Genomic DNA, 24535 nt, shown 5'->3' with positions numbered 1-24535 from the left:
GCTGTCATCTCCGGTTTACTCGGCTCTCACTCGGCTCTCATGTCACACACAGAGACCCGCCTCCGCCACCGGCATTGGACCAGTTTTCTGTCTATCACAGGAGCTGGTCCAATGCCGATGGCGGAGGCGGGACTGTGTATGTGACTGCCGTCTGAGAGCCGAGTAAACAGGAGATGATGGCTCTGTGATTTCTTGCACTGCATTGATGAGAGATGGTGAGGCTACAGATGGGCATTAATCAGGCAGCTGCATTGATGGGAGATGGGCTGCAGATGGGCACTAATCAAGCTGTATTGAGTCTGCAGCTGGGCACTAATCATGGTGCATTTAGGCTGCAGATGGGCACTAATTGGGCTGCACTGACCATTATTTTGCTTCAAAGTGGTTTATTTTAAAAAAAGTTTTTTTCCTGAAACTTCCCTCTTAACCACTTGACGACCGCCTCACGCTGATGTACATCAGCAGAATGGCACGGGCAGGCAAAATCACGTACCTGCCTGAGGCGGTCGCCGTTGGTCTGGCAGCGATCAGAGATGAGGGGGAGGCCATCCGATCGTGGCCCCCCCCTCGCGATCGCTCCCAGCCAATGAGAATCCTCCCCTGCCTGTGTGTAGTACACACAGGCAGAGGATGTGATGTCGTCTCTCCTCGGCTCGGCAGTTACCGTTCCGGCGCCGAGGAGAGAAGACTGTAATGTAAGTGCACAAACACAAACACACACAGTAGAACATGCCAGGCACACTTTACACCCCCAATCGCCCCCCGATCACCCCCCAATCACCCCTCCCTGTCACACTGACACCAAGCAGTTTTTTTGGTTTTTTTTCTGATTACTGCATGATGTCAGTTTGTGACAGTTACTGTGTTAGGGCAGTTACTGTTAGCCCCCTTTAGGTCTAGGGTACCCCCCTAACACCCCCGAATAAAGTTTTAACCCCTTGATCACCCCCTGTCGCCAGTGTTGCTAAGCGATCATTTTTCTGATCGCTGTATTAGTGTCGCTGGTGACGCTAGTTAGGGACGTAAATATTTAGGCTCGCCGTCAGCGTTTTATAGCGACCCCTAATAAATGTTTTAACCCCTTGATTGCCCCCTAGTTAACCCTTTCACCACTGATCACCGTATAACCGTTACGGGTGACGCTGGTTAGTTTGTTTATTTTTTATAGTGTCAGGGCACCCGCCGTTTATTACCGAATAAAGGTTTAGCCCCCTGATCGCCCGGCGGTGATATGCATCGCCCCAGGCAGCGTCAGATTAGCGCCAGTACCGCTAACACCCACGCACGCAGCATACGCCTCCCTTAGTGGTATAGTATCTGAACGCATCAATATCTGATCCGATCAGACCTGTACTAGCATCCCCAGCAGTTTAGGCTTCCCAAAAACGCAATGTTAGCGGGATCAGCCCAGATACCTGCTAGCACCTATGTTTTGCCCCTCCGCCCGGCCCAGCACAGCCCAGCCCACCCAAGTGCAGTATCGATCGATCACTGTCACTTACAAAACACTAAACAAATAACTGCAGCGTTCACAGAGTCAGGCCTGATCCCTGCGATCGCTAACAGTTTTTTTGGTAGCGTTTTGGTGAACTGGCAAGCACCAGCCCCAAGCAGTGTCAGGTTAGCGCCAGTAGCGCCAACACCCACGCACGCACCGTACACCTCCCTTAGTAGTATAGTATCTGAACGGATCAATATCTGATCCGATCAGATCTATACTAGTGTCCCCAGCAGTTTAGGGTTCCCAAAAACGCAGTGTTAGCGGGATCAGCCCAGATACCTGCTAGGACCTGTGTTTTGCCCCTCCGCCCGGCCCAGCCCAGCCCACCCAAGTGTAGTATCGATCGATCACTGTCACTTACAAAACACTAAACGCATAACTGCAGCGTTCGCAGAGTCAGGCCTGATCCCTGCGATCGCTAAAAGTTTTTTTGGTAGCATTTTGGTGAACTGGCAAGCACCAGCGGCCTAGTACACCCCGGTCGTAGTCAAACCAGCACTGCAGTAACACTTGGTGACGTGGCGAGTCCCATAAGTGCACTTCAAGCTGGTGAGGTGGCAAGCACAAGTAGTGTCCCGCTGCCACCAAGAAGACAAACACAGGCCTGTCCTGCCCATAGTGCCCTTCCTGCTGCATTCGCCAATCCTAATTGGGAACCCACCACTTCTGCAGCACCCATAATTCCCCCATTCACATCCCCAACCAAATGCAGTCGGCTGCATGAGAGGCATTTTCTTTATGTCCTCCCGAGTACCCCTACCCAACGAACCCCCCAAAAAAGATGTCATGTCTGCAGCAAGCGCGGATATAGGCGTGACACCCGCTATTATTGTCCCTCCTGTCCTGACAATCCTGGTCTTTGCATTGGTGAATGTTTTGAACGCTACCATGCACTAGTTGAGTATTAGCGTAGGGTACAGCATTACACAGACTAGGCACACTTTCACAGGGTCTCCCAAGATGCCATCGCATTTTGAGAGACCCGAACCTGCAACCGGTTACCGTTATAAAAGTTACAGTTACAAAAACAGTGTAAAAAAAAAAAAAAACACAAAAAAAAATATAATATAAAAAAAAATAGTTGTCGTTTTATTGTTCTCTCTCTCTATTCTCTCTCTATTGTTCTGCTCTTTTTTACTGTATTCTATTCTGCAATGTTTTATTGTTATTATGTTTTATCACGTTTGCTTTTCAGGTATGCAATTTTTTATACTTTACTGTTTACTGTGCTTTATTGTTAACCATTTTTTTGTCTTCAGGTACGCCATTCATGACTTTGAGTGGTTATACCAGAATGATGCCTGCAGGTTTAGGTATCATCTTGGTATCATTCTTTTCAGCCAGTGGTCGGCTTTCATGTAAAAGCAATCCTAGCGGCTAATTAGGGGGGAGGGAATGCCCCCCCCCACCGTCTTCCGTGTTTTTCTCTGGCTCTCCTGTCTCAACAGGGAACCTGAGAATGCAGCCGGTGATTCAGCCAGCTGACCATAGAGCTGATCAGAGACCAGAGTGGCTCCAAACATCTCTATGGCCTAAGAAACCGGAAGCTACGAGCATTTTATGACTTAGATTTCGCCGGATGTAAACAGCGCCATTGGGAAATTGGGGAAGCATTTTATCACACCGATCTTGGTGTGGTCAGATGCTTTGAGGGCAGAGGAGAGATCTAGGGTCTAATAGACCCCAATTTTTTCAAAAAAGAGTACCTGTCACTACCTATTGCTATCATAGGGGATATTTACATTCCCTGAGATAACAATAAAAATGATTAAAAAAAAAAAAATGAAAGGAACAGTTTAAAAATAAGATAAAAAAGCAATAAAATAATAAAGAAATAAAAAAAAAAAAAAGCACCCCTGTCCCCCCCTGCTCTCGCGCTAAGGCGAACGCAAGCGTCAGTCTGGCGTCAAATGTAAACAGCAATTGCACCATGCATGTGAGGTATCACCGCGAAGGTCAGATCGAGGGCAGTAAGTTTAGCAGTAGACCTCCTCTGTAAATCTAAAGTGGTAACCTGTAAAGGCTTTTAAAGGCTTTTAAAAATGTATTTATTTTGTTGCCACTGCACGCTTGTGTGCAATTTTAAAGCATGTCATGTTTGGTATCCATGTACGCGGCCTAAGATCATCTTTTTTATTTCATCAAACATTTGGGCAATATAGTGTGTTTTAGTGCATTAAAATTTAAAAAAGTGTGTTTTTTCCCCCAAAAAATGCGTTTGAAAAATCGCTGCGCAAATACTGTGTGAAAAAAAAAAATGAAACACCCACCATTTTAATCTGTAGGGCATTTGCTTTAAAAAAATATTTAATGTTTTGGAGTTCAAAGTAATCTTGCAAAAAAAAATAATTTTTTCATGTAAACAAAAAGTGTCAGAAAGGGCTTTGTCTTCAAGTGGTTAGAAGAGTGGGTGATGTGTGACATAAGCTTCTAAATGTTGTGCATAAAATGCCAGGACAGTTCAAAACCCCCCCAAATGACCCCATTTTGGAAAGTAGACACCCCAAGCTATTTGCTGAGAGGCATGTCGAGTCCATGGAATATTTTATATTGTGACACAAGTTGCGAGAAAGAGACAAATTTTTTTTTTTTTTTTTTTGCACAAAGTTGTCACTAAATCATTTAGTGACAACTTTTTGTAATTTTTTTTTTTTTGTCATTATTCAATCACTTGGGACAAAAAAAATTAACATTCAATGGGCTCAACATGCCTCTCAGCAATTTCCTTGGGGTGTCTACTTTCCAAAATGGGGTCATTTGGGGGGGTTTTGTACTGCCCTGCCATTTTAGCACCTCAAGAAATGACATAGGCAGTCATAAACTAAAAGCTGTGTAAATTCCAGAAAATGTACCCCAGTTTGTAGACGCTATAACTTTTGCGCAAACCAATAAATATACGCTTATTGACATTTTTTTTACTAAAGACATGTGGCCGAATACATTTTGGCCTAAATGTATGACTAAAATTGAGTTTATTGGATTTTTTTTATAACAAAAAGTAGAAAATATCATTTTTTTTCAAAATTTTCGGTCTTTTTCCGTTTATAGCGCAAAAAATAAAAACGGCAGAGGTGATCAAATACCATCAAAAGAAAGCTCTATTTGTGGGAAGAAAAGGACGCAAATTTCGTTTAGGTACAGCATTGCATGACCGCGCAATTAGCAGTTAAAGCGACGCAGTACCAAATTGGAAAAAGTCCTCTGGTCCTTATGCAGCATAATGGTCCGGGGCTGAAGTGGTTAAACTGAAGGTGCGTGTTATATGCCTGTGCGTGTTATATGCTGATAAATACTGTATTTTATTATATATTTTCATGTGACAACACTGAAGAAATTACACTTTGCTACAATGTAAAGTAGTGAGTGTACAGTTTGTATAACAGTGTAAATATGCTGTCCCCTCAAAATACCTCAACACACAGCCATTAATGTCTAAACCGCTGGCAACAAAAGTGAGTACACCCCTAAGTGAAAATGTCCAAAGTGTCAATATTTTGTGTGGCCACCATTATTTTCCAGCACTGCCTTAACCCTCTTGGGCATGGAGTTCACCAGAGCTTCACAGGTTGCCACTGGAGTTCTCTTCCACTCCTCCATGATGACATCACAGAGCTGGTGGATGTTAGAGACCTTGTGCTCCTTCACCTTCTGTTTGAGGATGCTCAATAGGGTTTAGGTCTGGAGACATGCTTGGCAAGTCCATCACCTTTACCCTCTGCTTTTTTATCAAGGCAGTGGTCATCTTGGAGGTGTGTTTGGGGTCATTATCTTATTTGAATACTGCCCTACGGCCCAGTCTCCAAAGGGAGGGGATCATGCTCTGCTTCAGCATGTCACAGTACATGTTGGCATTCATGGTTCCCTCAATGAACTGCAGATCCCTAGTGCCGGCAGCACTCATGCAGCCCCAGACCATGACACTCCCACCACCATGCTTGACTGTAGGCAAGACACACTTGTCTTTGTACTACTCATCTGGTTGCTGCCACACACGCTTGACAACATCTGAACTAAATAAGTTTATCTTGGTCTCATCAGACCACAGGACATGGTTCCAGTAGTCCATGTCCTTAGTCTGCTTGTCCTCAGCAAACTGTTTGCAGGCTTTCTTCTGCATCATCTTTAGAAGAGGCTTCCTTCTGGAGCAACAGCCATGCAGACCAATTTGATGCAGTGTGCGTATAGTCTGAGCACTGACAGGCTGATCCCCCACCCCTTCAACCTCTGCAGCAATGCTGGCAGCATTCATATGTCTATTTCCCAAAAAAAACCTCTGGATATGACAATGAGCATGTGCACTCAACTTCCTTAGTCGACCATGGCAAAGCCTGTTCTGAGTGGAACCTATCCTGTTAAACCGCTGTATGGTCTTGGCCATCGTGCTACAGCTCAGTATCAGGGTCTTGGCAATCTTCTTATATCCTAGATCATCTTTATGTAGAGCAACAATTCTTTTTTTCAGATCCTCAGAGAGTTCTTTGCCATGAGGTGCCATTTTGAACTTCCAGTGACCAGTATGAGAGAGTGAAAGCCCTGAGACCTTGTATTACTAACATGACACCGGGGAGGGAAAATGGCTAATTGGCGCCCAATTTGGACATTTTCACTTAGGAGTGTACTCACTTTTGTTGCCAGCGGTTTAGACATTAATGGCTGTGTGTTGAGTTATTTTGAGTGGACAGCAAATTTACACTGTTATACAAGCTGTACGCTCACTACTTTACATTGTAGCAAAGTGTCATTTCTTCAGTGTGGTCACATAAAAAGATATAATAAAATATTTACAAAAATGTGAGGGGTGTACTTATTTTTGTGAGATACTGTATGTGTCCTGCTAGCTGAATGTGTATTTGAGCTTGTGTAGAGGAAAGATCATTGCGTCTGTATGTTACGTTATCACAAATTTGTTTTCTTCCAGGTTAAAGTTTTCTTGCACCTGTGCACGAAAAATCTAATGATTTTTCCCGTGCAAGAAAGCCACTAACCTTACAGATTTCTTTCATTGAATAAAAATATTACAAACTTGAATTTTCGGAGCTGAAAATTTTAAACCGATTACCGTTCGTCATCCACAAACTATCATAAAATCAGCCGAACATTTGAAACAATAGAATTTCGTCTGATTTTTCATATATGGCCAGCTTGACTCAATGCAACAAAAAGAAAAACAACCTTTTTGCCTTTACATTATAAATATTTAAATACTCGGTCCCATATCCCCATAATTTGGTTCCCATATGCCCAATTTAGGAGCCACTGGTTAGGAAACCCTGCTAGGAAATAGAAAAATTTCTGTGTTGAATTTGCATTAAAAGTAACTTTTGTTTACCTTCTTTAAAGGGGTTGAACACCCTCAAGGTATTTCACCTTAATACATTCTATACATTAAGGTGAAAAACCTCCTGTAATGCAGCAGCCCCCCCAGAAACCCCTTTTACTTACCTCAACCTGGTCCTTCCAGCGACGGGGATGAGCACACCAGCTCCAGCCAGTGTCTCGGGTCCTGATTGGATAGATTGACAACAGCGGGAGCCAATGCCTGCAATCAAATCCTATGACGCGGGAGCCGGGGGACGGGGCCAAGTCCTGCTGTCTGTGTCAATGGACGCAGCAGCAGGACACGGGAGCGCACCCGCACGAGTTCCCTGAGGGAGAGCGGCTCTCCAACGGGGCACTCGAAAAGAGGAGGGGCCAGGAGCGCCACTGAGGGACCCCAGAAGAGGAGGATCGGGGCCACTCTGTGCAAAACCAACTGCACAAAGGAGGTAAGTATATCATGTTTGTTTTAAAAGAAAAAAAAAATAGCCATTACATATCCTTTAAGCTGAAAATACCTGATAATACGTTTCAGATTTGGTCTTAAATGTTTTGTTTATTCTTGCATAGATTTTCAGGTTTCAGAAAGTGCTCTTTTTTCACTTTGTGTTTTAGGTTAACCAATCCTAATCTATTAGTGTTTTTCAGCCACATGCTCGTAGATGAAGTCTACTCTTTCATGGATTATGGTAGCAAGTCTTTTCAGTTAGTAAGCAAAGTTTTGTATATTGCAGCTCTGGGTGTCTGCCACAGCATACTAATCAAGTTGTACTTGAAGATATCTCTAAGGCCCCTTTCACACGGCTGCCTTTGTGGAATAGATTCTGCTTGCTTAGTGGGGGTTCGCTTCGCTGATCCCTGCTGAGCAGGCGGATGACAGGTCATGTCTGCTCCGTTGTGCAGAGCGAATACGGACACAATCCCGCTCTTCTCTATGGTTAAATCAGATGGAAATGGACCACCTGTCCATTTTCATCCGATGCTATCTGGTCTGACCTGCCAGACGGATGGAAAATAGGACCACCATTTTCACCAAAAAACAAAGCTGATTACCGATCATTTGTTCACATTACGTGATCAGCTGTCATTGGCTGACAGCTGATCACATGGCGGCCCCCTCCAATCTGTGATCAGCTGAGTCTCATTGACTCAGTGATCACAGAGCACGCCACGCACGTCTCGCAGGCGGCACGCAGGAAGCTCATGCACGGGAGGACATCTATTGATGGCCTCCTGAGCATTAAGGCCCGTGCTGTAGCCATCATTCGGCTATAGCGCAGGCGGGAAGAGGTTAATAGTTGCAGATCATCCTGTACAGCTAAAAGGATACAGTTTACAAGAAGCAAAGTTCTAAGACTTTTAGTTGGGGGATGGCAAAAATGCATGGTTGAGCCGTGTTTTTGCGCCTACCAACCACCCCGCTGCAATAGGCAGTAGCACAGGTGTGTGAAACGCGTCTGCTGGATTTTTTTGAGCTGCGAGTGTATGTCATGTCCTCTCTTTTTATGGATCTACAATAAAGTATGACGATTTTATGCTGGATGTGCCATCACCTTTCTCCCCAGTGGACTGGGATGTTTACATGTTGCAGCTGCGATGCTTCGTTTCACGCCCATGGCAAAGTTCACCTGAAATGTAATGTTACACATTCAAGTGAATGGGGAAGCGCTGCAAATGGCCCGCACCCACATGCAATGCAATGGGTTGTGGCACGATTGTCTGAAAAAATGGGGTTAAAGCGGGCAATGAGTAGGCAACACAACATGAGCATTTTACAAGGGTTTTGTTGCATGTTTCCTGACAAAACAGCAGCTCTCCACCCTAATCTCCTCCCCTTTTCGCTTTCTATTGGCTACAATAAAAACACCTGAAGCTTTAATACACGTGTAAAATGCTTGTAATATGCTTCTAAAACCGTTCATAATACGCTTACAAAACCCTCAAATGAAAACGCCTGAACATCGCTCAGGTGGGAATGGGGGCCTGAAAAGTCTATGTGGCCAAAAACACTCCAATCTGTCTAAAAGAAGCAAATGTACTTTTTTGAGCAACAGGCTTTTTGCTACAGGTGACAAAACACTTAGATGTGAACAGGGGCCATTGAAATGAATGGGATTTTGCTTGTTGAGCGTCTTGGAGCTTCAAGCAGAAAATCGGTCAGGTATGAACGGGCCTTAGGCTGCAAATATCAATATAAATCCTGGGTTCACATTTTATGAGTTTTTTTTTTTTGCTTTAGTTAACAGCAGAAGCTTTTGTAGCACTTAGAAGACAGGAAAGCATAAGCTGGAATTTTCCTTTAAGCAGCCACAGATCAAACTTTCCTGGGGATTTTAATTTTTAAAAGCATTATCATTTTTTTAAAAAGCATTTTTATATTCATTATTTTACTTTTGTGTTTAGATATCCAGAGCTTGCAGCTGTCTGCAGAAATCCCGGTACTTTTATCCTGTATCCTGGAGCTGAAGCAGCTAATCTGGAAGAGCTGTCCCTAGCAGCGGATCAACAGCCACACTCCCTCATCATCATAGATGGCACGTGGAGCCAGGCCAAAGATATATTCTACAAAAATTCCCTTTTCCGACTGCCAAAGCAGGTAAATCAGAACTATTCTCCTATAAAATTAGTGTGTTTGTGTTCCTAAGATGAAATATCTTTTATGTTTATTTATAGTGTAGCCATATTCAAGATTCATGAACAGTTACAAGACAATGACAGACAGTACTGCCGTCTGCTTATACGTCTGTCTGACAGTGTCATAACTCTGCACCTGCGGGTATGATTTTGGAAATTTATTTTACAATGTGCTCAAAAGTCAGGCTGCTAAGTTATAGCAGAAAGGGGCACTGACAATTGAGTATTGCTGTAACTTTTAAATTATGTTTTTAACCTCCTGTGGACTATGTTCAGCAAAGGAGTGAGATCAAACACTTGCTGACCCTCCCAGACAATTGCTCACCAATACCATGATTTATGGCATTATGATCAGACTGAACAGAGTCTTGCAGTGGGCATGAAATTGAGATGGCAGAAACAAATTGTCAGTATTTATTTATTCATACTCTTCTGGGGTCAGGGTGAGGAATGGCTGTTGGAACTCTTTTGTCTTTCATATATTTCTAACCGTGTATCTGTCATCTGCTCTTCTAGAAGGATAGACGGTCCTACCTTTAAACGGAATCACAAAATTGTTGTTTATGTTCTATTTTACTAACAGTTGTTATCTACCTGTAATCCAGCAGATAAGACTTTGATATGCACTGCCATACTCACCTTATCACATATTGTAATCAGTATTGCGTATCTTAGAGCACTTTCCCACTGAGGCGCTTTACAGGCGATACATCGCTAAAAATAGTAAAAGCCTCTCCTGTGTCTCCAGTGTGAAAGCCCGAGTGCTTTCACACTGGAGCGGTGCGCTTGCAGGACGGTAAAAAAAGTCCTACAAGCCGCATCTTTGCAGCGCTATAGGAGCGGCCCTTCCCATTGAAAACAATAGGGCAGCGCCTGGCAATTTGCGGGCGGCTTTAACCCTTTCTTAACTGCCCCCCTAGCAGCTGAATAGCGCCTCTAAAACAATGGTAAAGCGGCGCTAAATATAGTTCCGCTTTACCACCGACAACACCCCAGTCTGAAAGTAGCCTTAATATGCCCATAAATATTAGACAACACAACACGACTATTTTTAGCCATATTGGGACATCACCTAATATCCATAGAATAGCTCTTGGCAGTTCTGAATAGCCAAGGCCCCTTTCACAATGAGGCGCTTCTAAACTGCCAGTAAAATACTGAGCACTTTTGAAAAACTTTTCAGGCGCTTTTGAAGAGCTTTCCATTCATTTCAATGGAGAGGGGCATTTTTTCACCACCCTGCCAGCGCACCGCCCTGTGTGAAAGCATTCATTGATTTTAATGGTAATAGGTTTTCGTGAGCTTTTCAGGTGCTTTTTTTTTAGCGTGAAAGTGCCTGAAAAGCGCCTCAGTGTGAAAGGGGTCTAAAAGAGTCAGAGAGGTTAGGTGACCACCCCTGGTCCCCATTGCACTTACCTCTCTGTAATAATGGAAGAGTTTTATTTTATTTTATTTTTTTTATGATTGTGCTGAGGTGTATACATGTCTGTGAGACTCTTACATGTGGCACAACAATCTAAGCATGTTTTATGAGTACAAGAATGCTTTTGTTTTATTTCACCATGTCCTGTAAGTCCCTCCCACTGTTCATGCAATTTCGCCACACCCACTTTTTGCTGCTGTGCGCCCCACATTACTGCTCTCTTTGGGGCACCCAAAAGCTGTCCTGCCATGGCCATGTCCCGAGTTCAGGTCCTTTGCTCTCCTTTCCTGCACATACATCATATGCTCCATACTCCTGCATATACCACTGTAAATTCTGCACTCCTTCCTGCACATAGCGTAATACCCTCTGTACTTATAAAAAGAAAATAAAAAGGTGAACGAACGCCCCTGGACCCCATTGCCCTTACTTCTGTAGTAATGGAAGTGTTTTATTTTATTTTTTTAATGATTGTGCTGAGGTGTATACATGTCTGTGAGACTCTTATTTGTGGCACAACAATCTAAGCATATTGTATGAGTACAAGAATGCTTTTGTTTTATTTAACATGTCCTGTAAGTCCCTCCCACTGTTCATGCAGTTTTGCCACACCCACTTTTTGCTGCTGTGCGCTCCACATTATTACTCATCTCGGTGCACCCAAAAGTGTCCCAGGTCTTTTACAATCCTATTGTGTATACTACAAAAAAAATTTGCTGTGCGCCGCTTAAGTGTTTGGGTTTGGCTTGAAGAAAAGGTGGCAACCCTAATTGAAGGTAGTAAAGTGTTTGTAAACCCTTACATATGCCCGATGAAGTGACTAGCCTCAAATGAAATACAGAGATTAAACAAATCTTTCTACATAGGTTATACTGGTTTATCTGCAGCCTTCTTTTCTCTACAGTTTTCCAAAGCATACATTTTACACAGTGTCTCTTAGCAGCAGAAAGCAAGGGGTGGGGATTTGTTGTCCTATACACTTAAAAGAGCTTCATAAAATCTGAAAGCTGATTGGAGTGTAGGGACACACCCCATAGAGAAAAACACAGAGCTGAGTCTAAGTCCCGGTTCACACAGGGGCGGCACGACTTGCAGGTCGCCTCACTGAGGTGACCTGCACACGACTTCAGCGGTGACTTGCAAAACGACTTCTGTATAGAAGTCAATGCAAGTCGCCTGAAGTTGCCCCAGAAATGCTACAGGAACCTTTTTCTAAGTCGGAGCGACTTGCGTCGCTCCTATTAGAATGGTTCCGTAGTACAGAACGGGAGGCGACTTGTCAGGCGGCTAGGTCGCCTGACAAGTCGCCCCTGTGTGAACCGGCACTCTGAGTCAACTGCTGTGTGCTGGAGGAGGGCGAACCATCTCCAGGGGGGCTGAGATGTTGGTTTGGAGTTCTATCAGTGACTTTTGCAGACAGCAGAGGGATTTGAGATTAGGGAAGCACCAAACTCGGTATATTATGCACTATAGAGCAGGGGTACTGAATTAAAGTGCATAGAAACAGTTGCAGTGCATAGAAACAGTATGCATTTTGCACCACACTGCTCAGCACGCGGGGGCGCTGTTGCAGTGTGGACAGGACACATAGAAAACAATTGTTTTCTATTGCCCTTGCAGAGACCTGTGTTTTGCTAGTGCAGAAATCACAGACCCCCTTTTACATCAGTGTCTTCATCACAGACTGACCTGACCCATCACAGACCCCCCCATCACAGACTGACCTGACCCATCACAGACCCCCCCATCACAGACTGACCTGACCCATCACAGACCCCTATCACAGACTGACCCCCCCCCGTCACAGACCCCCCATCACAGACTGACCCCCCCATCACAAACTGGTCCTGACCCATCACAGACTCACCATCAAAGACTGACCACCCCAAATCACAGACCCCCCATCACAGACTGACCCCCCAAATCACAGACCCTCATTATAGACTGATTCCCCCATCACAGACGGACCCCCACAATCACAGACCCCATCACAGACTGACCCCCCAAATCACAGACCCCCCATCACAGACTGACCCCCCAAATTACAGACCCCATCACAGACTGATCCCCCCCCATCACAAACTGGTCCTGACCCATCACAGACTCCCCATCAAAGAGTGACCACCCCAAATCACAGACCGACCTCCCCAAATCACAGACCCCCCATCACAGACTGACCCCCCAAATCACAGACCCTCATTATAGACTGATTCCCCCATCACAGACGGACCCCCACAATTACAACCCCATCACAGACTGACCCCCCCAAATCACAGACCCCCCATCACAGACTGACCCCCCAAATCACAGACCCCATCACAGACTGATCCCCCCATCACAGATGGACCCCCCCAATCACAGACAGAACCCCCCCACAATCACAGACCCCATCACAGACTGACCCCCCAAATCACAGACCCCCATCACAGACTGACCCCAATCACAGACGGACCCCCCCAATAACAGATGGACTCCACAATCACAGACTGACCCCCCCCCACAATCACAGATCCCCCTTAACAGACTGCCTCCCCCATAGCAGACTGACCCCTCCCCATGGCAGACTGACCCCTCCCCATGGCAGACTGACCCCCCATCACAAACTGACCCCCAATTACAGACTGACCCCGCCCCCCAAATCACAGTCCTCTCTCGATATCAAACCCCTGTCCTTTACAGCACAGCACTCCCCCCCTCCCCACAGAACCCTACCTTATTCACACAAGACATGAAGTGTGGCCGCTCTGGACAACAGGCGTGACTTTTCACGTTAAAAGTGAGTGATTTATTGCTGGGACCGCCCCGCTGCCTAGCAACCAATCACCCACTTCTTAACTTAAAAAGTCCCGCCCTTTGTCCAGAGCAGCCGCGCTTCATGTTTTGTGTGAATAAGACAGGCAGCGTGGGGAGGGGGCAGTTCAGGGATATTAGAGAAGGCACGGACCTGCTGCGCCTGCCATGCTGTGTATATAGCGGCAGTGGCAGGCAGGTAGGCGGGCGAGCCGGCGACAGGGAGAGGACACACAGGAAACTACTTGGCGAGGCTGCGGTCCGGTCAGCATGGTCTATGGGGCCAGAACGTGGTCCGCCATTGAGTGACACCTGCTATAGAGGGATGGACTTTGTTTACTTTTCATGTCTGAGGTTTACAACAACTTTAGAGCACAATTAAACCCAAAAGCAAACATTTATATTGCAGCTTACCAATTTTTAGATGTGGTAGCTACATTTGTTTTCTTTTTTAGGGTTTCTTTCCCTTATTTTTACCTCAAGGTCTCCTGAAAATGTAGCAGTTTATAGTGTTGAAACAAACCATTTATCACTGGCAGGGGTGCTTACAATGACCCACTTTTATTTATTCACCTTTATCCCAAGGTTTGAAGGATTGGTAAGCTGCAATATATTACATTTTTGGTTTGGGGTTTAATATGACTTTAAGTAATTCTCTGTAAAGCAGTCTATATAGAGATAAAATTTGCACAATCCCTTTAGGGGAGCCACAATCTTATGTCTTCAGTGACAGGCAGACACCTTCTAGCTGATAGCTTTTGGTGAAAATAGCGCTAAGGCAGATTAAAAAAAAAAAAAAAAACTATCTCTCTATTTTCTTCTGAATCAAAAGACTCCAATAATATACGTCTGTCCTGTTGAGCCCTTCACCACTCCCCTGTGTATACCTGCCAATATCATACTTCAGGATATTATGTTCTCCTGCTAATCTGACTTTGAATCAGCCTTGTACTCAGTGCCCTGATTTCTTTGTCCAGCTGATTTCCTTGTATTTCATGGCACACTATTACACAGAGTGCCTCATGTCTTTCTAATACATGCAGTGGTCAAATATCTCTTCTACATAAGATGCCTGATATGCGTCTTACACGGTGTGCATTATGCCTCATTTACATGCAGTGTTTTATTTCTGTCTATTATGCACTCATACCTCTGCCACATAACTCGCACTATGCTTCACACCTCTATTACAGGCAGTGTCTTATACCTCCGTTTTATACAATTCTTTATGGCTTTCTTTTCATGCCTGCCTCATATATTTCTGTTACATGCTTTCTGCCTGCAGTGGCTTTGTCTTTGTAACGCACACAGTACATCATACCTTCTGTTCCTTGCATTGCGTATTGCCACTACATCACTAAAAATATCACAAGCAATATTTGGATCGCGTGACTCATTTGTGTAGTGATCGAGTATATTAATTGGGTGGATAGATGTAGAGTGGGTATGATAATTAATATTTAGGTATTATTATAATGATGATGTAAGTACTCTTCCGCAGCAACCCAATTCTTCCAGAGAGATGCACTTTATTGACTTCCAACACAGAACAAAGTCCAAAGTCCACAGATGACAAAAAGATCCGAGAGTAGATATAATTCAGAGACCCATATTATTCAGTCTTCCCATATAATTCAGTCTTCCCAGCCATGCACAGACAAGCCTCCCTCATACACAGACAAGCCTCACTTACCAAACCTATAGACTGAATGCCGTGTTATATTCACCAGGCATTGAATGGCTGAGCAATTTGATTGGCCGTTTCAATTTAGGACTTTGATTAGCTTTAGTCTTTCAAACAGACAACAACCCCCAGCCGTGAACAGCCGAGAACCACCCCAATTTGCACTCCCGCATATCAACATCAACAAGTCCCCTTTAGATATGTGTATACCACCTGAATACCCTTTGAGTTGTTCAAATAGACTTGCATAAGATTAACACATCAAAGAGTCTTCAGCTGTTAAAATTCAGTTGGCCAAATCAACCATTCTGTCATTGCCATTCTGGCCTGGTCAACATTGACTGCATGTGTACATACACACAACAATGTCCCACATAAATCGGTGAACATTACAACATATTACAACAATTTGATCCAAATATCACACTGTAGGCCCAAGCCAGGCCCCTTTAAGCTGCTCAGCAGAATGTTTCTTCCTCCTGCAACTCATCTCTCCCTGCACATAATGAAAAACACAGAGAAAAGAGAGCAGTACTTTGGGGGTCTCTCTTTGGCTGCTGCTACAGCCCAGGGCTGAGATTGGCTGCAAATGCAGCTGGTGAAAGATGGAATATGATTGGCTAGTGGGCTGCTAAGCCCTATCCATCGCCTGACAGGGGAATACTGTGAGTCTGGGTGCAGGGGTGGAAATGGGGGCAGAGCATCTGGTGGGGGCTGCTGGGAAGTCCTAAAGCAGGGGTAGGCAACCTGGGCCCTCCAGCTGTTGTGGAACTACATTTCCCATGAGGCATTGCATGGCTGGCAGTTACAATTACTCCCAGAGGCATGATGGGACTTGTAGTTCTGCAACAGCTGGAGGGCCCCAGGTTGCCTACCCCTGTCCTAGAGTGAGATTGGTGAGAGGTTTAAAGTGGATGTAAACCCAATGTCATCCTTTCTAAACTACTGCCATAGGGGTTATCTATAAGGATATACACGCCTCCTGCATGTATCCTTACCTGTCAAATGTCTCCCCTCTCTCTGTTATTAGACCCGAAAAACTGCATATTCTGTGGGCGGGTCTGTTGTCTGGAGCTCGGTGGGTGGAGTCGTGATGTCAGTAGACTCCCCGCCCACCTCTACACTCCCCTTGTCAATATGCATTTTCTCCTGTGTATTTCTAACACTGAACTTCTGCTGAACTTCTGCTATGATCTCTAACATCCAGTGAAAAGACAGGAAAGCAACCGCGTGACTTCAGCATGCCAGATTATGGTGAGGTGTGGAACAGCCAATCCTTGCAGAAGAAAGGAGTGGGGGAGGAAATTTAAAAATACTGTATGTGTCTTAGGCTAATGCACGAGATGTAAATCACCTGTCACTCACAGCAAGGGGGAGGATTTGACAAAGTTTTTCTCTGTTTGTCAAGAATTGTCTCACTGAACAATAAAAGGGGATTGCTCAGAGCTGGATTAACTCTTTGTGGCAAGACTGGACTCAAATGATAGCAAATCTTATACTCTACAGTATGATATAAAAAAACCAACATTTTTTTGTGGGTTTACATCCACTTTAAGGACTGACATATAAGCCGAGAGTGCAGGGCTTGAGAGTCTGCCCAGCTGTTAAGCCCGTCACTGAGCCTAGGTACAGGGCTTAGGGCTTCCCGGACTGTACTGCTGCATCTGCTCAGACTGTGTGAGAGTTGCTATGCAGGGGAAAGAGACCATGGCTGTTGTGCTGTGCTATTCTATAAGACTGCTGGATTCTCTTGAGCTGTGGGAGCGTATGTTGCTGTTGCGGGGGGACTGAGCTGCTGAGTTACAGATTCAGACTTCTGCAAGAGCGGTAGAGAAAACTCTAGGACCAAGACACTGATGCCCTGGACCATGTGCTCAAAGCTGTTCACTTAGAGACTGTTGAAAAGCCCACGAGGTAGAGGCTTGAGAGGGAAGACCAGGGCTGTGGACTGCTGACTTTGCATCTGTGTCCATCCTGCCTATAGGAGGAGCTATCTCTAGAAAGGATAGTGGTTGGAAGGTCTGTACCACTAGTGTGGTGAGAGACCTTTTGCCCACCCTGTTTATTTACTATTTTTGCTGTTGTCACTGTGTACAAATGAACTGTGCCTAAATGGGTACCATGTTGTCCAAATTACCCATTGGATTACAAATACTCCTAGCTGGGAGTGAGTGCTCCAGCGTGACTGACAGGACTGAGTTCATGCTACGCTGGCCAGTGGCTGGGGTGTCTAGAATATTAGGGATTGGTATGATAGCTGCATTTGTTTTCTTTGTTTAACCACTTGCCAACCAGTGACATAACTGTATGTCGCTGGATTGCAATGGTAATATCATTTTTTAGAGCTGGTGATGCTGAACAAAGTAAAAGTAATCTGAGCGACTAAATTGGATTATTTTTACAGGTTGCGCACGGGGGGCCCGGGCTCTCCTGAGCGATCAGGGAGCCTAGTAAGAATGTGACCAGCGGAATCCTGTTCCTTGGACACTGATGTTGTTCCTCCCACTGTGTGACCTCCAGAAACCGTAAGCAATGTGGACTTCGGCAGTTCCGTTTTCGGTTTGTTGTTTAGTTACTGGCTTTTACAAGCATCTGATCAACCGATCTCAGTTTGAACAGATGATTTGGAGGGCAAAGGAGAGATCTGGGGTCAGAGTGAGAGCAATAATGCTAGCTCCAGACCTTCTGTGTAACTCTAAACTGGTAACCTGTAAAGGGTTTTAAAGCATTGCCTAGTGAGGTTTTTAGATACTGTAGTTTTGCGCTGTTCCATGGGCGTACACAATTCTAAAGCATGACATGAGAAAAAAGAGGGAGAGAGGCGCCTCTAAGTGTAGACAATGGGGTAGATTTATTAAGACAAACACTTGGCAACTCACATAGGGCCAATAGATAAGGCACATCAACAATATTTGTTAGGTAAGCTGTCATCGGATGTAGTTCTCCAGGATGCCGTCTCAAAACGCTGTGGTGCTCCACTTCGGTTCTAGGATGTCAGCAGTGAGATAGGAGGGATCTAGAAGCGAGGGCTTGATAAAGGAGTGTGACTGTTCTTACATCCACAGTGCGCATGCTCTTAAATGCGTCACCACGTCCAGTGATGTCACCATGCCTCACGCTGCGCTCCATGAGCGCCTCAGCCCTTGCTTCCAGATCCCTTCCATCTCATGGCCGACTTCCTGGAACCGAGTGAAGCACTCCCGCATCCTGGAGAACTACATCTGATGACAGCTTACCTAACAAATATTATTGATGTGCCTTATCTATCGGCCCTATGTGAGTTGCCAATTGTTTGTTTTAATAAATCTACCCCTATTGTCTGCACTTAAGCCCCATACACACTATCAGTTTTTCTGCTGATTTTTGTCTTCAGATTTACCAAAACCATGTAGTGCAAGGGCCTGCCTGATTGCATACACATTGAAACTCCTAAGGTTTGACTTCATATTATATGGTTTTGGTAAATCTTACTATCTTGGATATCCTTTACCCCTATTTGTCCTTTAGTCACAACTTTCTACTCCTGTTGTGAACTTTGCCTTTTACTCAGGACTATTTGCATCTAGTGCTTTTATACGTATTGTTTCATGAGACAACTAGCTTGCGCCTCCATATTTTATTGTTTTAAAGTGTGACGTGTTTGCTATTTACACGGCGTAACATGATGTTTTATATATATATATATATATATATATATATATATATATATATATATATATACAGTATCTCACAAAAGTGAGTACACCCCTTACATTTTTGTAAATATTTTATTATATATTTTCATGTGGCAACACTGAATAAATGAAACTTTGCTACAATCTAAAGTAGTGAGTGTACAGCTTGTATTACACTGTAAATTTGCTGTCCCTACAAAATAACTCAGCCATTAGTGTCTAAACTGCTTGCAACAAAAGTGAGTACACCCCCTAAATGAAAATGTCTAAATCAGGCCCAATTAGCCATTTTTCCTCCCCGGTGTCATGTGACTGTTTAGTGTTACAAGGTTTCAGGTGTGAATGGGGAGCAGGTATGTTAAATTTGGTGTTATCGCTCTCACTTTCTCATACTGGTCACTGAAAGTTCAACATGGCACCTCATGGCAAAGAACTCCCTGAGGATCTGAAAAAAATAGTTTTTGCTGTACATAAAGATGGCCTAGGCAATAAGAAGATTGCCAAGACCCTGAAACTGAGCTGCAGCATGGTGGCCAAGACCATACAGCAGTTTAACAGGACAGGTTCCACTCAGAACAGGCCTCGCCATGGTCGACCAAAGAAGTTGAGTACACGTTCTCAGCATCATATCCAGAGGTTGTCTTTGGGAAATAGACATATGAGTGCTGCCAGCATTGCTGCAGAGGTTGAAGGGGTTGGGGGTCAGCCTGTCAGTGCTCAGACCATACGCTGCACACTGCATCAAATTGGTCTGCATAGCTGTCGTTCCAGAAGGAAGCTTCTTCTAAAGATGATGCACAAGAAAGCCCGCAAATAGTTTGCTGAAGACAAGCAGACTAAGGACATGGATTACTGGAACCATGTCCTGTGGTCTGATGAGACCAAGATAAACTTATTTGGTTCAGATGGTGCCAAGCGTGTGTGGCGGAAACCAGGTGAGGAGTACAAAGACAAGTGTGTCTTACCTACAGTCAAGCATGGTGGTGGGAGTGTCATGGTCTGGGGGTGCATGAGTGTTGCTGGCACTGGGGAGCTACAGTTCATTGAGGGAACCATGAATGCCAACATGTACTGTGAGATACTGAAGCAGAGCATGATCCCCTCCCTTTGGAGACTGGGCCGCAGGGCAATATTCCAACATGATAACGACCCCAAACACACCTCCAAGACGACCACTGCTTTGCTAAAGAAGCTAAGAGTAGAGGTGATGGACTGGCCAAGCATGTCTCCAGACCCAAACCCTATTGAGCATCTGTGGGGCATCCTCAAACGGAAGGTGGAGGAGCGCAAGGTCCACCAGCTCAGTGATGTCGGCATGGAGGAGTGGAAGAGGACTCCAGTGGCAACCTGTGAAGCTCTGGTGAACTCCATGCCCAAGAGGGTTAAGGCAGCGCTGGAAAATATTGACACTTTGGGCCCAATTTGGACATTTTCACTTAGGGGTGTACTCACTTTTGTTGCCAGCGGTTTAGACTTTAATTGCTGTGTGTTGAATTATTTTGAGGGGCCAGCAAATTTACACTGTTATACAAGCTGTACACTCACTACTTTACATTGTAGCAAAGTGTCATTTCTTCAGTGTTGTCACATGAAAAGGTATAATAAAATATTTACAAAAATGTGAGGGGTGTACTCACTTTTGTGAGATATTGTATATATTATATTTGGGGGTTCTAAGTAATTTTCTAGCAAAAAAATATATTTTTTTACATACAGTAGTGTCAGAATTGGCCCGATGCTGAAATGGTTAAAGCTTCTTTTGCCTTTTTTTTAACATGGTAATCTTGCAAATAACATACTACTTGTCCTGAAGTGAGAGCTACGTCTTTTCCCCACTGTATCATTAGAGGGAGCCTGGGCTGCTTTCATGATACGGACTTCAAGCATGTCCATGTCTTCTCATCTCTATTACATAGGGTTAGGGAAATTGATAGCTAGGAAAGAAGATACTCTTTGGTGCAGCTCTCAGGTAGTGATAAGGACACTGCATTTCTGCCAAAATCAACAGATATTTACTGAAAATGTTCTTTTCTTTCATTTTTTTTTATTTTATTCAAGATAGGGACATATTGCACTTTTGTTCTTGGGGTTAGTTATCATTTAAACTGATTGCATGCATGTTCTAGGTCAGTGATTTGTGTGAAGCCAGAGGATCAACTTGGTAGCTGGAAAACTATACTTTTCTAACAGTAGTTGGCAATGGTAGCTCATGTATTCCTTTAGGACAGGTTTCTTTTAACCACTTTCCCTTTCGGAAGATTTACCCTACTGCGTTACTTTAACTGATAATTGCACGGTCACAAGACACTGTGCCCAAATAAAATGTATGTCTTTTTTCCCACAAATATAGCTTTCTTATGGTGGTATTTATTCACCTCTGCGGTTTTTATTTTTTGAGCTATAAACAAAAAAAGACTGACAACTATGAAAACAAAATCAATTTTTTTACTTTCTGCTATAAAACCTATCCAATAAAAAAATTGAAAAAAATCAAACTTCCTTATAAATTTAGGACAATATGTATTCTGCTACATATTTTTGGTAAAATAAAATTCCAAACGTATATTGATTGGCTTGCAAAAAAGTTATAGGGTCTACAAACTATGGGATATTTTAATGTATTTTTATTTATTCGTTTATTTTTTACTAGTTTTGGCGGCGATCAGCGACTTATAGCGGGACTGCGATATTGCGGCGGACAATTGGTTATTAACTGACAGTTTTTGGGAACCAAAGATACTAATACAGTGATCAGTGTTAAAAATATGCACTGTCACTGTACTAATGACACTGGTTGGGAAGGAGTTAACATCAGGGGCGATCAAAGGGTTACCTGTGTGCCTAACCAGTATTTTACTATACTGTGTGAGGTGCTTTTACTAGGGGAAGAGGTGGAATTTATTCCACAACTCCATCCCTTCCCCCCCTGTCAGAACGGCAATCTGCCTTGTTTACATAAGCAGATCGCAGTTCTGTGTCTCTGCCTTATGATCAGCTGGTGCCAGCGGATATCGGGTCCCTGGTACCCGCTGATTGGCTTTCGCTATGTGTAATCACAGCGGGATCACGTATATATATATATATATATATATGTGTGTATATATATATATATATATATATATATATATATATATATATATACGTGATCCTGTGCACAGCTGCCACCCTGTAGAAGTGAAACTGCTATAGGGTGGTCGGCAAGCGGTTAAACAACATCTAAAGACAAAACTTTTTTTTTTTCCTTTTGGATAGAATAGTTAAAGGTTAGAACCATTGTCAGTTTTTTGCCATTTGTGTCTCATTAGAGAGATTTCCTTTCACTTTCCTGTCCTGTAGTCTCAACAGGAATTTCCCCCCCCTATTCTTTTCTGGTGTCAACTCCAAATTTTGGATTTATCCTCCCTTTTTTTTCCCCCTGAAAATGGTGATCGGGACAATTCGAATGAGTGAATCTCTCGAACAGGGACACGGACATTAATAAAAAAAACCTGTTTTACCAGTTTTAAGCTATTACCACTCTATCCACACCCTAAAATACATTTCCTTTAATTATTCTTTAAGTACAAAAGTATAGAAATTTACAATGTACATTTTGTTTTTTCAACCCGTGATTTCTTGTGCTAAAAGTAGCCTGTCAGCATGGTGTTTCTAGCATAAACTAGGGTTATTTACAGTTCCATTCACTTTGTTGTTTTGAGTTGTTGGATAGTTGCAAATATTGATGTGCTTACAGCACTTGCTTTCCTTTATAGCATTTTGAAACTGAAATTGCACCATGGTGTATCATCCCAAAACATTCTGAAGTCTTGATCATGCATTTTTCAGCACATTTCCATTAACAGTGCCTCTACTGTAATAAGGAGAAAGTATGTTTATTATAAATGCACTCTTTTCTGGCTGGTTTTTGGCTCCCCGGTGAATCAGAGCAAAGAATCTGCTCAGTAATGGATCCATTTTCCAACATATGGCTAAGGAGTATGTAAAACATTACAAGAATGCACATTAAGAGAATACTGTAATTTTTATGGTATGTGATACATTAAGTTTAGTGTGATGGAATTCTCTGATTGTAAGGAAAATAAATAATATTTGCCGCTTTTAGATACTGTAATATCTCACCATATATTCTGGATATTTAAAACAAAGTAAATGATTTATTTTATTACTTTAAATTTACAGTAATGAATATATAAAGATAAATCTTTTGTAATGGCTAGAGTATAGAAGGATTAAAACCTCAGCCAGAGAGGTGTACATGACTGCTGAGAAGTATAGGCTCAAGTATGACCAACTAATAAAACCAATACCTTGATCTCACCCCCCCCCCCCCCATCTTAACTACAGGTCATTTTCACCCCCTTCCTGCCCAGGCCAATTTTCAGTTTTCAGAGCTGTCGCATTTTGAATGACAATTGCGTGGTCATGCAACACTGTACCCAAGAGATTTTTATCATTTTTTTCCCACAAATAGAGCTTTCTTTTGGTGGTATTTGATCACCTCTGCGGTTTTTATTTCTTGCGCCATAAACAAAAGAAGAGTGACAAGTTTGAGAAAAACACAATATTTTTAACTTTTTGCTATAATAAATATCCTCATTTAAAAAAAAAAAAAAAAAAAAAAATTTTCCTCAGTTTAGGCCAATATGTATTCTACATATTTCGCAACCGCCGGGCTCTCGCCGAGCTTTCTTTTGGTGGTATTTGATCACCTCTGCGGTTTTTATTTCTTGCGCCATAAACAAAAGAAGAGTGACAAGTTTGAGAAAAACACAATATTTTTAACTTTTTGCTATAATAAATATCCTCATTTAAAAAAAAAAAAAAAAAAACAAATTTTTTCCTCAGTTTAGGCCAATATGTATTCTACATATTTCGCAACCGCCGGGCTCTCGGACCGGCTCCCGAGTGACGTGGCGGGCGCGCACGCGCCCCCTAGACGGCCAGGAAGCCCAGGACGTCATATGACGATCGCCCAGGATAGGAGAACCCTCCTGCGGACGTCATTTAACAATAGCCCGGGGTGTAGTGGTTAAAAAATAAAAATAAAAAATGGGACAAGGCAACAACTTTATTAAACTTTCCAAATGTAACAACTTTATAAATGTACCAAATAACCATTGCCAGTTATACTGTGAGCACCCATAAAACATAAACTCACATTCAGAGTCTAAGGCCCCTTTCACACTGGGGCGGTAGGGGGCGTCGGCGGTAAAACAGCGCTATTTTTAGCGCTGTTTTACCGCGGTATTCGGCCGCTAGCGGTGCGGTTTTAACCCCCCGCTGGCGGCTGAAAAAGGGTTAAATCCACTCGTATAGCGCGGCTATAGTCGCGGTATTGCCGCGGTATAGCCGTGCTGTCCCATTGATTTCAATGGGCAGGAGCGGTTTAGGAGCGGTGAATACACCGCTTCAAAGATGCGGCTGACAGGAGATTTTTTCTTCTCCTGCCAGCGCACCGCTTCAGTGTGAAAGCCCTCGGGCTTTCACACTGAACAAACAGCGGAGGCTGTTTT

The 24535-nt window shown here is 43.6% G+C and overlaps 1 protein-coding gene across 2 annotated transcripts in view; it reads left to right on the top strand.

Moving 5' to 3' along the window:
* The window catches only part of DTWD2 (DTW domain containing 2), a 463405-nt gene that overhangs the window by 311759 nt on the left and 127111 nt on the right, over positions 1-24535 (top strand). For both annotated transcript variants that reach the window (XM_073624664.1, XM_073624665.1), the window contains one exon: positions 9221-9413. In XM_073624664.1, the coding sequence (XP_073480765.1) occupies positions 9221-9413 (193 nt within the window). The remainder of the gene's footprint in view (positions 1-9220; positions 9414-24535) is intronic.

The sequence above is a fragment of the Aquarana catesbeiana genome, linkage group LG01 (genome assembly GCF_042186555.1).
Source record: "Aquarana catesbeiana isolate 2022-GZ linkage group LG01, ASM4218655v1, whole genome shotgun sequence".
NCBI classification, from domain to species: domain Eukaryota; kingdom Metazoa; phylum Chordata; class Amphibia; order Anura; family Ranidae; genus Aquarana; species Aquarana catesbeiana.
The sequence above is the reverse complement of the archived record's forward strand: the minus strand, read 5'-3'. Positions and strand labels throughout refer to the sequence as shown.